The sequence below is a fragment of the Dipodomys merriami genome, unplaced genomic scaffold (assembly GCF_024711535.1).
Source record: "Dipodomys merriami isolate MVZ:Mamm:240054 unplaced genomic scaffold, mDipMer1.0.p SCAF_16, whole genome shotgun sequence".
Classification (NCBI taxonomy): Eukaryota; Metazoa; Chordata; class Mammalia; order Rodentia; family Heteromyidae; genus Dipodomys; species Dipodomys merriami.
The window spans coordinates 31,145,494-31,163,002 of NW_027202937.1; the positions used below are offsets into that span (position 1 = coordinate 31,145,494).

A 17,509-nucleotide genomic window follows, 5' to 3' on the forward strand; every position below is an offset into this window, starting at 1 on the left:
CAGTACCCAGGCCCAGAATTCAAGACCTATGACCGACAAAAAAAAAAAAAAAAAAAAGATACCTACGTATTATTTTATCCTATGTCAGTCAACATTGGAGAACACAATACATGTATAATAATAATTCGATAGGACAAAACGATGAAATAAGTTTGCAGTTTGGGTGTGTAACTGTTTTGAACTCACATTTGGATATTTTATTACTTAAGCTTTGTCCCAGCAGACAAATATTTAATTATTCTTTATCTGTTAATTAAAGAGAAGGCCTGTTAAATGCAAAAAAAAAAAAAAAAAAACTTCTAAAATGTTTCATTTTAATCTACTTGTGATATGAACACATCTAAATTTAAAAAATGAGCTTGGCAAATGTCATTTTTCTACTCTACGAAACAGACTGTACAAGTCTTTCAGAATTAGGCAAAAAGATGCATGTAAAATAATCTGGGACTAAAGGAGGAGACGCTATTCATTTCAGATTTAATTCTATCTAGCTTTCTAATTTGTGTAATTTAGCTTCTTGTCTTTAATGTGTCCTTCATTTTTTTATTTTAAAAAAATCTTGAGTTTATTCCCCAGGGAATAAACTGTCTCAAGGCTGTTCCTTGTCTTCCTATATTCAATGCTCAGATAGGGTTTTCTGACTGGCCAACTTTAATGCTTTTCATCCTTTTTTTTTTTTTAATCATCTATACATAGATCTTCATGTATAAATGGCCAGCTGAAAGAGATCTCATAACCAATCCATTCACATCCATCCTCCCATGTGTATCTGTTTTCCACACAAGTGTGTATGTGTGTGTGTGTGTGTGTGTGTGTGTGTGTGTGTGTGTGTGTGTGTGTGTGTGTGTGTGTGTGTGTGTGTGTGTGTGTGTGTGTGTGTGTACACGCACTCGTGCGCGCTGGAGTGCGCCTGAACCAACGCTTGAACTCAGAATTTTCACTCCATTGTTTCATTCATGGCTGGCATTCTACAATTTCAGCCAAGCCTCCACACAGTATTTGTGCTGTTAACTAGAGATAAGAGTCTTGCAAACTTTTTTGCCAGATCTGGCTTTGGACTTCCATCCTCTTAATCTTAATCTCTACTACCTCATGAATAGCTAAGATTATACATATGAGTCACTAGAGTCTGGCTGCCACATTATTTTGAAGAATAGTCCACAGGCATTTCAAAAAGTATTACTAAAATGTCTTTATAAAAAAGTAACACTACAATTACAGCTAAAAAGTAAAAAAGCTACTTATTTTCAAATCTTTTCTATTTAGATTTCCATTTGGTCTCAAATGTTTTCTCTTTTTTTTCAACATGTTGTGTTGATGCAAAGACACAATGCCTATGTGCCTCTGATCATATAAAAGAATATAGATCAACATGAGCTCCAAGAAATAGAAACAAGAGGATTTTTGTTACTATTTTTGTTTTCTTTTCATCTTGTTTTTTCCTTTATCAGTCTTTGGGTGGGTACAAAAATGGAAGACAAAGGGTGATCAAATGAAGCAATGGTATTCACTAGACATAATGTTGAAAATGAACTGTACAACTTGTGGGGGGGAGTGGGAGGGAAAAACTGGGAGAGAGCAAGGGAAGGGGTAACACTGTCCAAAAAGAAATATACTCATTACCTGACTCATATAACTAATCCTTCTGTATATCACTTTTACAATAACAATATAAATAATTAAATGTGTGCAAGTAGAATCTATACATTACCATTTGCTGACCTTTCATTTCATTTCTTGCTGCTATTTCCTCCTACTTTGGTTTTTTTGCAGTTTACTTTTCTTACTTGAAGAAACTGGGACATTTCTCCTATTGCATAGTGTTTGTCAAACTGTGGCAAATAGACTGTTCTAAAATAGAGTGACTGGAAGTGGCACTGTAGCTCAAGTGGTAGAGTGCTTGCATTGAGCTGAAGAGCTGAAGGACAGCGCCCAAGCCCAGAGTTCAAGCCCCACAACCGACAAAAAAAAAAAATATATATATATATATATATATAAAGTGTGACTACTGCACACAAAAGGTCCATGCAAAGACAACCAAAAGCAAAAAGCAAAAGCACTGACAATATCACAACCTATCCACAGAATCCAACAAAAGTCAAATGAAATATTTAGAATAGTTGCTTAAAAATCTTCAACAAGCCAGGCTCTGGTGACTCATGCCTATAATACTAGCTGCTTAGGAGGCTGAGATCTGAGGATCGCGGTTCAAAGCCAGCCTGGGCAGAAACATCTGTGAGACTCTTATCTCCAATTAACCACCAAAAAACCAGAAGAGGTGTTATGGCTCAAGTGGTAGAGGACTTGCCAGGAACTGAAGAGCTCAGGGATACCGCCCAGGTCCAGAGTTCAAGACCCACCAAAAAAAAAAAAAAAGTTTCAACATTTTCCAGTTAGCATGCCAAGTGCTCTCTTTGAATTCCTATTTCATTCTGCAGATCACATCATGAGTAGTTCATAATTCATACTTTCCCTGTGTAAGTCTGGTCTGTTACATCTCCATGGTACAACTTTCCAAGTCCCTCTATACTTCCCAGAAATGTAATAGCTGATCAAGAACTGAATTAGATTTAAATCTAAGTCTGGGTAAATCTTTATAATTAGTACTGTGTCCTTCTATCAGGAAACACATAACTGTGATTGGTCCACACTGTTATATTAGTTGGCATTGGAGTGTTCTTACTAGTACTTCATGTCAAAGTATCTTTTGTCCTCTGAGACAATCCCTCAGGAAGGTCCCTATTTCTCAGGAACAAATTGTATCTCCCTATTACCTCCATTTCTGATGCAGTACAGAATTTTGGGCTGTCAATTCTAACTCTTTACCCATTGTGAGGATCATAGACAGAGCTACTTAGTTATGCTGTAGATTCTGTGTATGGGATTTGATTACACACTGCTATACCATTTTCTCTGTTTTGAAAGATGTCTAAACTCTATAAAACTACCTCCCCACTACTTTTCTTAAAGAAAAATGTGGCCAACATTGAACTCATTGATCTTCACACACAGACACAGACACAGACACAGACACAGACACAGACACAGACACAGACACACACACACACACACACACACACACACACACAAAGTACAGCACAACACAGCACAGCAAAGCACAGAATAGTTAGCAAAGTACAAATCAAACTTGCTAATCATGTTTTTCAGATTTCTTCTATCTTTATTCATTTTGTCTCATTAATCCATTGGTCTCTAGTTAAAGTCATTTAAAATCTTCTACTATGGTGATGAGTTCATCAAATTTAATTTTTAATTCTTCAGTATTTTGTTGTGTCTCAGGCATAATAGTACAAAGAAGTTCATAATTCACGAGGGTTCTTAGTTGATACGTCATTTATTTCTATTTGTTATATTTTCCATAAATTCTATACTAATATTAATACTTCTATAACTAACACAGCTGCACTATTATTAATACTATAATTAGTATTGCTCTTGATAACCTTTGCTGGATATATATTCTTTCCAGCCTTCAATTTCAACCTCTGTTGTGATTTTTGTTCAAGTTCTTTAAATATCCAATCTGACAAGTTTCTTTAATTGCTAAGTTTAACCCATTTAAATTTGTGAATGCAAATGCACATGGACCTCAATTTGGGTTTTCTACTTACCAAATTATTTTTTCTTTTATTATGACTTCTGTTGACTTGGATCCTTTCTGCATTCCTCCTTCATTACTCCTTCAACTGTCAAGCTATAAATCATACTGCAATCTAAACTAAGTATGTTACCCATTGTTTCTATCTTTTCCCTAAGTTCAGTAACAACTTTAACAGATCTTACCTAATGACTATTCCTTCTAATTATTGGTTATTTTATTTATTTTTATTTTTATTAGTTATATTATTAGTTATTTTCAGATTTCATGTTTTCTCCACAACTGAGTATACTGTCATAGTCCTTTCACATAGTTTCTCATACTGATCAGTTTCTTTTGCCCTATAACCACTTTTTTCCTATTGAAATTTATGCTACAATGACTAAAATAATGATTATAAAGATTATAACATAATAGAAAGACATTGAAACCATATAATCTTTAATATTATACGTAGAATGACATAACTACCTAAAAAAATTTTTAGTCAAGCTAGGAATCGTTCTAGAGTGCTTGCCTAGCATGCATGAGGCCCTGAGTTCAATTCCTTGATACCACATAAAACAAAAAAGTCAGTAAATAAATTGTAATTTAAAAACAAATTCCTATTCAAACAGGAATAAAAAGGATGAAGGAAAATTACCTTAAGAGTTAAGATTAGACCAGATTTCATACCAGTACTTCAGTTGAAGTTTCTGAAGGAATTCAGAAACCAGCAACCTCTTCCCCTCCCCATTCACTATTCTTGAGTAGAAGCTTCCTTAGGGTCATAAGCAACTGATAAGCAGTCCCAGGAAAACAGCAGAATATGTAGACTAGGCAATTGACTCAGGATTTGTGCTCCAGTTTCAGTTAAGCCATCAACTGATTGTACAATCTTGGGAAGGTAATTTTGTACAATCATGGGAAGGTAATTAAGCCTTTTAGAATTCAGAGTTCTTATGCTCCAAATCTACCATAGAAGGATTTTATTAAGAGTAATAAAACAATATGTAAAAATACTTTATCAAACTGTAAGGAGGTTATAATCATTACATGCCTGCACTATATTTTTTAACTATAAATTAGAACATACAGTAACATTATCCAACTAAATGATCAATGCATGCTACCTGCTAAATTGGACTATACCCAAAACAAGTATGAAGGAAAGCAAGGGCTAATTCCCGCCAACTTCTTTTTCAACCTCTCTTCTAGCCTGGATTGGGCCATTAAAAAACTAGTGTGCACTTCATAGCCTTCATTGACTCTTTAGTGACACACAGATTTACACGTCAGTATGTATTTTCCTTCCTAATTTCTTTTTCTTTTTTTTTTTATTGGTTGTGGGGCCTGAACTCTGGGCATGAGCACTATCCTTCAGCTCTTCAGCTCAAGGCTAGTGCTCTACCACTTGAGCCACAGTACCATTTCCTGCTTTTTTGCTTATGCGGTGCTAAGGAATTGAATCCAGGGCCTCATACATGCAAAGCAAGCACTCTACCACGGAACCACCTTCCCAGCCCCTCCTTCATAATTTCTTTAACAAGGTAAGCCACATTGAGCACCTGGTTCAATTCCATGACCTGGATGTCATATTACAGGCATAACAACTCCTCTTACAGATTAATTCTAAGTGTAACTCTATTACTTCATTGTATTTTGTAGCCTCTGACCTATCTTTGTTCATTATCTCGCAGTTTACTAATACATTTATTTTTTTATTAGTAGTTATTATTCCTAACTTAAGAGAGCTGTCAGCTATTCTACCCAGTTAGAATGTTAATTTAAGCTCCTGTGAGGTCTAGTTCTGCTGGTCTTTCTGTGAAAGGCAAACCTTATAGTTAGTTATATTATCATAGACTCAGGAGATAGAGCATATCCTGAGGCAAACAGAAAGAAAAGAGGAAATCTCTTGGTACGTGACTTCTTTAATGCAACAAAACAATGTTTATTTATTATCCAAAAGATCCAATGCTTTGGGCTTTTTAATAAGAACCTATTTAGCCGGTATTTTTAAGAGGGAAAATTGTGACCATACTAACTTCTCTGTCCCAAAAAAGAGAAGAAAATTGCCATAAGTGAAATACTTTCTGAGTCTACTGTAATCTCATCTGCTTCTTACCATAAAGATAGAGATGGTCTTTAAAATATTTGAATGAGGAATTTGTGGTTACAATAAGTTTTTCAGGATATGGATGCAGGCTTTTTAGGGAGTTCCATACTTTTCGAAGAAAAAAGATGTACATAATATGTTAAGATAGCATCTAACAGAGTAAGAAGTTGAGTGTTTTTGAAAATAACCAAAATAACAGACTACCTGATCAAAAAGGTTCTAATGATCCAGAAACATACATGAAGAACACCAGCAAAACAGGGGAAGGGGGAAATAAATACCTTAGGGACAAGAACGCAATTCACAGTCCAAGCCAATATCTTTTTAAGTCCCCTAAGGTACAGAAGGGGTTCATTAATCTCCAACACCATGAAAATGAAAGGTGATTCACTCAATCAAAATATCAGCAAGGGCAACACTACTGGTATCACTGAAACAGCCTTCAGTGACAACATCATAAAATGTCCATGATGTCCTTTAATAATGATATACATTTTACAACTCACCTCATGCTTGGAGAAGAGCCGAACACCCTCTAGCTGATGGAAAACTGGATAATGCTGAGAATCAATCTGGTCTCGACGGTAAACATCACCCACCACCAGGAAGGCATCCAGTCCTGCATGCAGTAAGTCCCACTGGTGAGCCGATGTGTGTGCTCTCAGCATGTAAGTTTGATTCAGGTAATAGTTGTCCCCCTTCTTTCTGCTGGGGTGGTCAGCCGGGATGAGCAAGCTGTCAAAGTTCTGCCAGGTGGTAACCACTGGAGAAAGGTTATCATAAACAGAGAATAGTGGGGTTCTAGAGCGGCCCACATACTGCTTGTAGAAGTGTTCCTTTACCCTCTCCTTTATCAGCCACAGAGGGTGGTGTTGCTGGTTGTGCAGGTTCTTGCCCACCCTGGAGAGAACCTTACGGGAGAGGTTGCTGTGGTCATCCTGAAGATAGGATTTTCCCAGAAGTTCCACCACATTACCAGATGCCGCTTGGGCAGCACACTCTGCTGTAGGCTTACTGGAGCCCCAGGCCTGATGCTGATAGCTTCTGGAGGCATGACTAGCCTTCCTTGCCAGGCAGATGTAGACACAGATAACTCTCCTAAGAGCTGAGCAAACCATTGCAGAAATGTCTCACAGATTCTGGAAGAGAACACATGCACAAGTTTTCTTCTGTGGGTAACAAGTGTGTCCTTTGTGCCTCCTACCAGCTTGCCATTTCCCTCCTGACATGTCCCACTATCAACTCCAGACAAGGTTAATTTATAAAATCACCTGACAGAGATTTTCAAAACTTATGTTGAAAATTAAAGTAGTATCTGGCAGTATTAGAGAACTTTAAGTAGTAATGAGGGCATAAGGGTTCTTTGTCCTCAGCAGATTACTCTTGTTACCACAAGAGCAGGTCAGTTGGTCCCCCCATCTCTGGTTTCTGCCAAGATTTTCACTCAATGCCTCCACCTTGATCTTTAGACTCCCAGAACCAGAACTCTGAGGAATGTTTTTTTTTTCCTTTATAAATTCTGTGATCCCATTATAGCCACAGAAAACTGACTAAAGTGCAAGAATCACCAAGGTCATTTTTAGTGTCTTAATCTCTATTGGTCCTTTTCTTATCATCTAAACTTGTTTTGTGGTAGATTTTCTTTCACCATGCTGTGTATTCCAAACTCCTCATGTGGGATGATACTTTAAATGTGACAACTTCCTTTTATTTTTACTACATTCTAAAACCAAAAAGTTCTAAAAGGATCACCTAAAAGCATATATCCACCTACCTGGACACTAACAAAGATCCCATTGATGAAAGAATGCACATGACCAATCACACAGGCATCTGAAGAGAAAAATGTAGCAACTAGCCATATTTCACAATCTCCCATCTGGCCTCATAATGACAAAGTTCTGTTTGCCTGTATTAGCAGATTTTGGATTTTATCACATGACCATTATTCACAATACTATTTCTAAAACATCTTAAAGTATATCCCTTTAAGAAGTAGTGATCTTTAGATAATATTTAAAGAGCAGATGGGGATAAAGTAAATAGAAAAACAAGAATAATACTTAGTATTGAATTTCCAATACAAAGTGATAGACTACATTGAATCTATTTTTATTACTGCAAATCATATCTGTATTATATATGGTCATATTTCAATTATATCCTTGCTTGGTAAAAAAAAAAAAAAGCAAATTTCTAGTACTTACAAAAACTATACAAAGCACAGGATTGAACTTACTATAGAAGGGACAAAGAACTGACAGAAGACAAGTACTAACACAGATTTAGAAAACTAAATAAATAAAGCCAGATTTGATTAATGATTCTAGTACTAGGAAGGCTGGGGCATGAGGATTGAAAATTCAAAGCAAGCCTTGGCTACACAGTGAAACTTTTAGCTCAAAAAAGAGAAAGAGGGAAAAGGAGAAAGAGAGGAAAGAAAAGGCAAAGGAGAGGAAGGGAAATAAAAGAAAAAAGAAAGCAAAATAGAAAAAGAGAAGGTAAAATATGCCAAGAATTTAATAAGATCACCAAATTCCACAGGTAAAAGTCTCTAGCTTAGACTTCATTTCTAAGATAATATGACAAAGACTCAAATGTAGCTGTCCAAACTCTAATACTGCTAGCATTAAAACAATAGCAAATGCTTCTGTACTGCTAATACCTCATTCATCCCCCATATACAGAAACCAGTTTTAAATCCCTGAAGAATCTCAGAAATGAGAATCAATGGAAATCATATCCTACCATATATAAATAATTTAAGCTTATAAACATAAATCACTAAACTCTAGCTGCTAAAATGTGGAATTTTTACCTGCTGAGCAACTTAAAAACATACAACTCTGTAGCTGTCCTAATTCAAGCCCATGTTATCATGTCAACTAGTTACAAGTAGTCACAGCAATCATCTGCATTAGCAGAGAACTATGTTGCTCCAAGTGACATCCCAAAAGCTTACTGCCATGTGACTGCCAGCTTACTGGCAGCACAAATACCCAAATCAAAATCAGAAAACCTAACTCCAAGTTAAATTGCTGTGTTCCTCTGCTTAAAAGCCTAAACATAGAACCTTTGTCCAAGACAATCATGTGAGAAATTTTCAAAGATGATTAGGGACTTGGAATTTATTTGTTTATGGCATTATTTTGTCAAAATGGCTTCAAAACTGTTTTGGGCTAGACTCAACAGAAATCCATCTTTTTTTCTTCCTTGTTCAGCAGTGTTACTACAGTGGATAGGATTTTAAAAATGCATGACCAGCTTACACATCTTAGCCCAAAGAACAGTTAGGTTGTTAATTATCCAACTCAGTACTCTCAGTGAGATAAAAGAAAGCATTTCTTCCTTCCAAATACATGTGCTGTTCCACAAAGTTCTAGATTGTTCTGGAAACATTTCTATGCAATTATTTTTGTTACTAGCTATACATTTCTTTCTCAGTTTTTAGGTCCTCACACACATCTGAATTCAAGGTTCCTACACATATATCCCAACCTCACCTCCCTTCACTGATCTCCTCACATAATCCACAGCTTATAAAGAAGTTTAACTTTCTTATGCTCATTTTCAGATCTTTTATTTATTCACTCAGACCCTGCTAATATCCCCAATGTCATTCTTCCCACCCAAATAGCTATTTGTTCTTTGCATTCTCATCTCATAGAAAGAGGATTAATGACAAGGATAGCTTTTTGTTTCCATCTTTGAAGTGAAGTCTTTTCCTGCTGCCTCTTATCAAATTTCTTTATAAGAATTAAGTCATCTAGAAATATGTAAGATACCCAGGGAGATGGCAATTCCTATTTCCATTCTAGAGTACTCTTCCACTTCACTCTTTCAGCATTCCTAACTATTTTAAGTACATTAAAGCCCATACAGACCAAGTGATCGCCCCAAAATCTTACACTTTACATCCTATACAATTACATAAGTTTGAGAACTCATCAATTCAAGTACTTCTCAAAAGACTGAAGACTTTTCAATTCCTTCCCCATCATTATCTTCTATTTATCTGAATAATTCAGACCATACATCAACCTACTTTAAACACATACCTTTTAAACACACAAAAAAATAAGCTAAAAAAAGTTAATTACCGAGCTAGGAATGAGGCTTAGTGGTAGAATGCTTGCCTAGCATGCCTGAAGACCTAGGTTCAATTCCTCAGTAGCACATAAACAAAATAGGCTGGAAATGGCATTGTAGCTCAAATGGTAGAGTGCTAGCCTTGAGCAAAAGAAGCTCAGTGACAGGACATAGGCCCTGAGTTCAAGCCCCAGGACTGGAAAAAAAAATTACCTTAGATATGAGAAGTGAAATAAAAATGTAAACAAAATATGTGAGCCAAGGGCCAAATCCACTAGAGCCTCTTTGCTGAAATAAAGCATATTGGAATACAGCAAAGGCAATTATTTTATAAACTGTCTATGGTGTTTGGGTTGGTTTTGTGACACAAAGGCAGGATTAAGTACTTGCCATACAAAGAATAACACTTAAAGCCTAAAACACTGTCTAGTCCTTCAATAAAAACATTTACCAAATTCTATTTCAACTTAATAAAATCTTCATAGTCACAAATACATGTGAACTAGAGAGCCACAAAAAGTAACTTAAGAATAAATGTAGATAGTATTTTGGAACTGGTACAAAGGGCACAGAGAAGATGACCATGAGAAAAGTCAACATAATACAGTAGGCCACAGGACAGATTGTAGAAATGTTCACCTGGGTTGCTTGGAAAGTGACCCTCTGAGGTACTGTATGGACATATTATTTGATCTTTCTGGTCATCAAACTCTTTACTATAAAACAGAAAAAGTGCCAGGAGCTGGTGGCTCACATCTGTAACCCTAGCTAGCTACTAAGGAGGCTGAGATCTGAGGATCAAAGTTCAAAACTAGCCTGGGCAGGAAAGTTTGTAAGACTCTTATCTCCAATAAACCATGAGAAAATCCAAAGTGGTACTATAGCTCAAGTGGAATAGCATTCACCTTGAACTGAAGAGTTGAGGGACAGCACTCAGACCCACAGTTCAAGCTTCATGACTGACAAAACACCAACAACACAACAGTAATATTTTATAGTAAAAGAATTAAACTAGATCCTGCTCATAAGAACTCCTAGTCTATTGTGTAAGAGATGACTTAGAATTAAAAGTGACCCAGAGATTTCACGGATCAGGCAACAGAAAAAACAGCAAAATGTACACTGAGAAAAAGAACACAAAATGAGCTGGGTGTCCATGGCTCACGCCTGTTATCCTAGCTACTCAAAAGGCTGAGATCTGAGGATAGTGGTTCAAAGCCAGCCCCAGGAAACTCTGTGAGACTCTTATCTCCAATAAACCACTCATAAAACCGGAAGTAGTGCTGTGGCTCAAGTGGTAGAGTGCTTGCCTTGAGCTGAAGAGTTGAGGGACAGCGCCCATGCCCAGAGTTCAAGCCCCACAACTGGCCAAAAAAATAAGAACATAAAATGAGTATCTCACTTGTCATTCAGATCATCTATATAAGTAGCTGTAGAAAAACTAGACAAAAGAAGTATGAATGAGATAGTCATGTTTTAATTTACATGAAAAAAATAAAGATTTGGAAGTAAAGAGTTTATATCTAGAAATGGAATGAATTTGTTTAGAGATAAGAGGTTATATAACAGTGTATAGGACTATAATAGAAGAGTGTAAATATAACTCTTGGAAATTTTTCATATTTAAGTAGAGAACAAAAGGGTATAGTATCACAAAGTCTGGAAAAGAAAATATATACAAGGAAAAACACAAATACTACTCTATGTACAAGGCTTAAGATACTGAGTTATCATTAGTTATTTTGTCATCATGCTACATTATGCAATTTGAGCTTAGTATACACAAATGGGCATACACAAGCTTGTATGCACACATGTACGTACACACACATACACACACCTTCTTATATTAATCTAGACTCTGAGTATAGCCTACCACTATATCGGACAGTAAGAGAAAGAAGAGAGAGGCAAAAGAAATAGAAGAAGAGGAAGGATAGAGCAAACTTGGTCAGCAGGATCAAACACAAGGTTAAGTAGGCAGAGGCAGCCACATTAAGAACTACTTAACACTAAAGTTAAAAAAAAAAACTAGGAAATGGGCAGAAATATATGCAAGCCATGTGTCTGATAAGAACTTAATATATAAAATATTTAAGAAATACAAATAATAGTAGGAAAACAAGCACCCCAACTTTTAAATGGGAAAATGATATGAATAGACATTTGTCAAAAGACATAAATGGCCAGCAAGATATACAAAAATGCTCAAAATCACTAGACATCAGAGAAATACAACTTAAAACCACAATGAGCTATCTGCTTACATTTGTTCAAATGGCTATTATCAAAAGGACAAAAAAAATAGCAAGTGGTGGAGAGGATATAAACACAAACACACACACACACACACACACACACACACACACACACACACACACACACACGAACCCCTATACACTGTTGGTAATGATGTTTAGTTAGTTACAGTTTGGGGCACATTAAGAATGCTTTAGCCAGAAGTTGATAACTCATGCCTGTAAGCTACTCAGGAGTCTGAGATTTAGAAGATTTCACCTCTACACTAGCCTGAGTAGAAAAATCCATGAAATTCCATTTCAAATTAATGAGTAAAAAGCCAAACTAAAGGCATGGCTCAGGTGGTAGAGCAACATCACAGCAAGCCAAGCTAACACAAAGCCTGAGTTCAAACTTCAGTACCATCAAAAAAGAAGGAAAAAAGAACATTTTTAAAATGAATGTTGCTGTTTGAATGAATGAGTTTTGTAACTCAATAGTCTTCTCAGTCTCCCTCATTCTTCTGTGCTAGGGAAAACTTCACAAACTTAATGGTTTCTGTAAACCATAACTAGCTTTCTTAAAAAAAACCTTTGGTAAGCGACCATGATTTAGACAAGGTTACCAAAAGTGAAAGAGTAGTTCTACATCCCCTAACAGAGTACTTAGTTTCTACTGAGAATAAATGAAGTTTGGCTCTATCGGTACATATACATTTTAATCTACTAAGGAAGAGGAGGGAAATGGTAGGATTCTATTAACGTTTTTATTATTATTCTCTTAAAGTAATGTACAAAAGAGTTGCCATTTAACAGAGCTGTTTATGAATACAATATCTTGATCAATGTCACCCCTTTCAACATTCTCACCTATCCTTCCCCTACTCACCCCTTCCCTAACTGTTCTTAATTTTATAGAATACACACTGAATTCTTATCTGCATTTTCCCCCTTTTCTCCTCTTCATTTGTCTACTTTTCTCCCCACCCCTTCCAATTACTCACATCCTAGTGTTTTATTTTGCTGAACTTGCATTAACATTTACTCACAAAAAAGCAAAGGGAAAGTATGTTTTTGTTCCTCTCGACCAGCATAAATACAAAGAAAAAGCCTATAAAAAGGCAATATGCTCTATTACTGGTAAGAGTGATTGATAAAAGCTTTCTAGAAAGCAATTTAGCCATTTGATAGGATAATGATCCACCTAGGACTTTATCACAAAGAAATAGTATAAATGAAGACAAAGTAAACACAAAGAAGCTTCATTTCAGTACTAAGTGTAGTGAAAAATTATAAACGAAAAATGTCCTAAAATAAGAGAATGATTAAGCAAATTATAGTAGAACCATACAATAAAATAAGCAGTGATTAAATATAATAGTTGTAAAGTTTCAATAAGGTTATATACTTAAAACATTCTAATTAACATAAAGTTATACGTATATGATCTTACCTACATAAATATATTATCTATTTATAAACCTATGTCTGATATATATAAGTAAAAAACCTATTTCAAACTTATCAAGTTGAGCTCAAAACATTTTAATATCTTGTATTAAACCTACATACAAGGATAAATGCTAGTGTAACCATAACTTTGCTAAGAATAGTTAAATAAAGTATTGAATGACCAGTAAATTTTTAAAACAATGCAGGTAGGATGCTTAGAATAGAAAACTTCTTTATTTCTAGTTATCTTTCCCTACCTGTAAGTCAACTGTCACAGGAGTCACACTTAACTCTCAATGCCATTTTCCTAAAACACTTAGGTGTTCTAGGAAATTAGTAATACCTAATCGTATTGCAGATGTATGTTTCTCAATTATACCCATGAAAGAAAGCCTTAATACCTGATAAAGTGTTATTTTACACTTTAGGAAAAAAACATGCATTTCTAGTAAAAATATTCATTAAAACAGTTCAAACCTATCAATATATGCAATTCATTATATGGGTCTGCTAAAAGATCATAAAGATTACTACCTTAATAAACACCAAATCAATCTGGACAAATAAATAATGGCCCCATATTTCATTCTCCAGTAATGGGCCAACCTCATGGCAGACAACCTTTGGAAAGGCTATCCATTGTCTTGTCCAAGCACTTCACCTGTATTGAGTTATCACAAAGCATGTTTCAAGGTGAGTGTATAACTGATGACTATGACTGGCTTCTCTCGATATGTCTTGTGGGTATTTTTCACCCTTGCTCAGGATGTGATCAACATCAACCAATCTGCTCATATGTTATCAGAATTTAATAACATTCCACAGATTTCCCCATCATTCAAAGAATATGGGAATATGTCATTATAGGATTCAGCATTTATCCAACTTATTATTTTTGCTGATCAACTCTTAGCATAGAGAAGTGTGATTATCTTTTGACTGATAGCATAAAACCTTCAATTTCTTCTTCCAAGTTCACTTTTGAACATCAACATAACCCAAAGTCACTATAGTGACTTTAATAGTGATTGCTTCAACTGCATTTTTAAGGCTGAATTCTTTCTGAAAGTCTTGGAGTTCTGGGAATCTATTAACCATGGCAAGTATACAGATTGGGGTTTTTTGTATAAACCTGTTCTTCAGGAGGCAATTTTCAATTCCCTGGTCACCTGATTTCATTAAATCTGTTATATTATTGTGAAATCAAATGTGATAAACAGTACTTTTTTACAAAAAGTTAAACAGTCTGTGTAGAATAGTTGCCTAGTAACAATTTTTACGTTTCTTCCCTTCCAATTTATCTTCAGTGAGCACTACAAAGCACTACTGATCTGGTCAGAAAATATTTCAAGTCACTTATACTTTCTTACAGAAGTAGCAAAGCTTAAATAATCCACATACATCCTCCATGTATCTTGAAATAGGCTTTTGTTCCTCTGTTCTGCCAACTTTATAGCGTGCCTGGAGCCCTCTCCACATCAAAGGACAATCATTTTCTGATTAGTATCTTTAAAATTGGTGCTTTTTCCACACTATTTATGTTTTGTAAAAATGTATGGTGCTATTTCTTTAAAACAGCAAGTTCATTCAGAAAAACATTTTCAATACATATTTTCATACATAAACCTCATCAATAAGGTTTTCAGTTAGTTTCTGAGGAACAAAGCTCTCGCCACAGACTTTCAGATAGTTCTTACCATGAAGCTTCTTAAATCCTCAGTTAATCTACAAATACTCACTATTCATCTTTGATTTTCACCTGTTAGTCATTTCTTAACCAATAAGCCCTTTACTGAACACTTCCAATCTTTCACTGAACAATTCCCTATATTAATATATAATGAACTTTTTTCCTTCTAGTTATGAAATGTTTTCCTATTTTTCATTGGATCTTGGTCATCACTGTCACTGTAAAAAATTCTACAACTTGTTATTTATTTGGGTTTTATTTCATTAGTGGAGTTCCCCATACAAAAGATATCTCAGAGTCACATCACAATCAGGTTTTTAACTCTATTTTGGTGGCAAGTATAGATCTTTTCAGTCTTCATTTTGACTATTGCCCACAGGTAACTTCTTGCTCTTTTTATATATTCATAATGCAATTAAACTCGTTCATTTTTAAAATATACTATAAAACTGTAAACTTCAGTGTGGTCAAACTACCAACAAAACAATTCATAAGTCAAATCAGTTTAGATCTGGTACCCAACTAAGGTTTGGAAGAACATTCATGGGGGGGAGGAATAAACTTTGTTTCAAGACTGTGTTTCATATTTTAGATAAGAAAATAAGATAATGTAAACCCAGATTTCTCATGATCTAAACTACTCAGTCATGTCAGCTGGCCTTCAACCAGCCCTTCCGTCAACAACTTAATCTTAACCTCCATCCCACACAGGGCAAACAGGGAGCCATTCTAAAACCCAACTGAATAGTCTTCAATATTCAATATTAACTCTAGATTTCTTATACTCCAATCCTAAATTACCTTTACTGACACCTCCTGAACTCTGCCCTATGACACACACCATATATTTTCCCTCAACACCTATGTGTGGGAAAATTATTCTTCCACAAATACCATTTTCTTTAATTCTGAGGTATCAACACAGAGATGTTAAAAGCTGTGTTAGATTTTAATTGTGTAGCAAAACAACATACTTCAATAAAGTGGTTTAATATCATCTATCTGATAGGGATATTAATCTAAAGGGAAATATACTTGATATAATGGAAAAGTAAAATATACCATATTAGGCTAATAAAAAAGCCTACAGCCTACAGTTCTAAACCTACAGCCAGCATCATACTTAATGTTGAAAAACTAAAGCCATTTCCTCTAACCTCAGGAACAAGACAAGAATGTCCACTCTCTCTACTTCTCTTCAATTTAGTATTAGAATGCCTAGCTACAGCAATAAGACAAGATGCAAACATAAAGGAGATCCAAATAGGGAAAGATGAAATAAAACTCTCCCTCTTTGCAGATAACATGATCTTGTATTTAAAGAATCCCACGGACTCCACTCCCAAATTATGTGAGCTGATTTGAAAGTTTGGCAAAGTAGCAGGGTATAAAATTAACCTTTAAAAATCAATGGCTTTTCTGTATACCAACAATGTTCTCATTTCAGCACGGCCGAAATCATGAAAGCAACTCCATTTGTAATAGCCCCACAAAAAAATAAAATACTTAGGAATTAACTTAACAAAAGAAGTGAAGGACCTCAATGATGAAAGCTTTAAAAACCTGAAAAAGGAAATCAAAGCAAAACTTAGAAAGTGGAAAAACCTCCCATGCTCCTAGATTGGAAGAACAACATCGTGAAAATGGCAATACTTCCAAAGGCTATCTACAAATTCAATGCTATACCTATCAATATTCCAACCTCATCCTTCAAGGAAACAGAAGAGGCAATCCAAAATATCATATGGAACAATAAAAGGCCCCAAATAGCAAAAATGATCCTTAACAGAAAGAACAGTGCTGGAGGAATATCAATACCAAATTTCAAACTCTACTACAAAGCCATAGTAACCAAAACAGCTTAGAAGAGACCTCAGGGCAGATGGAATAGAATTGAAAACCCAGAAATGAACCCACAGACCTATAGGCACCTAATCTTCAATAAAGGAGCTAAAAAACAATAGAATGGAAGAAAGACAGCCTCTTCAGTAAATGGTGCTGGCAAAACTGGTTAATTACCTGTAGAAAACTCAAGCTAGATCCTTATATATCACCCTGCACCAGAATCAACTCCAAATGGATCAAAGACCTCAGAGTCAAAGCAGACACCCTGGAAACATTACAGGACGAAATAGGAGAAACTCTAGGTCTCCTTGACACAGGCCGGAATTTCTTACTAGAGAACCAGAAACACAACAAATCAAAGAAAGGTTAGACAAAGGGAACTGCATGAAGCTGCAGAGCTTCTTCATGGCAAAGGACATAGCTAGCAAGATCAATAGAAAGCCCACGGATTGGGACAAGATCTGCACTAGCCATACAATGGA

At 35.5% G+C, this 17,509-nt stretch overlaps 1 protein-coding gene across 5 annotated transcripts in view; it reads right to left on the reverse strand.

The window, feature by feature from the left end:
- Positions 1–17,509, reverse strand: part of Fars2 (phenylalanyl-tRNA synthetase 2, mitochondrial) — a 440,323-nt gene that overhangs the window by 354,593 nt on the left and 68,221 nt on the right. For all 5 annotated transcript variants that reach the window (XR_011372252.1, XM_070024638.1, XM_070024637.1 and 2 more), the window contains exon 2: positions 6,221–6,853. Coding sequence is in view for 4 of the 5 variants with exons in the window: in XM_070024638.1 (XP_069880739.1) it covers positions 6,221–6,832 (612 nt within the window). In the remaining variant the exon portion in view is untranslated. The remainder of the gene's footprint in view (positions 1–6,220; positions 6,854–17,509) is intronic.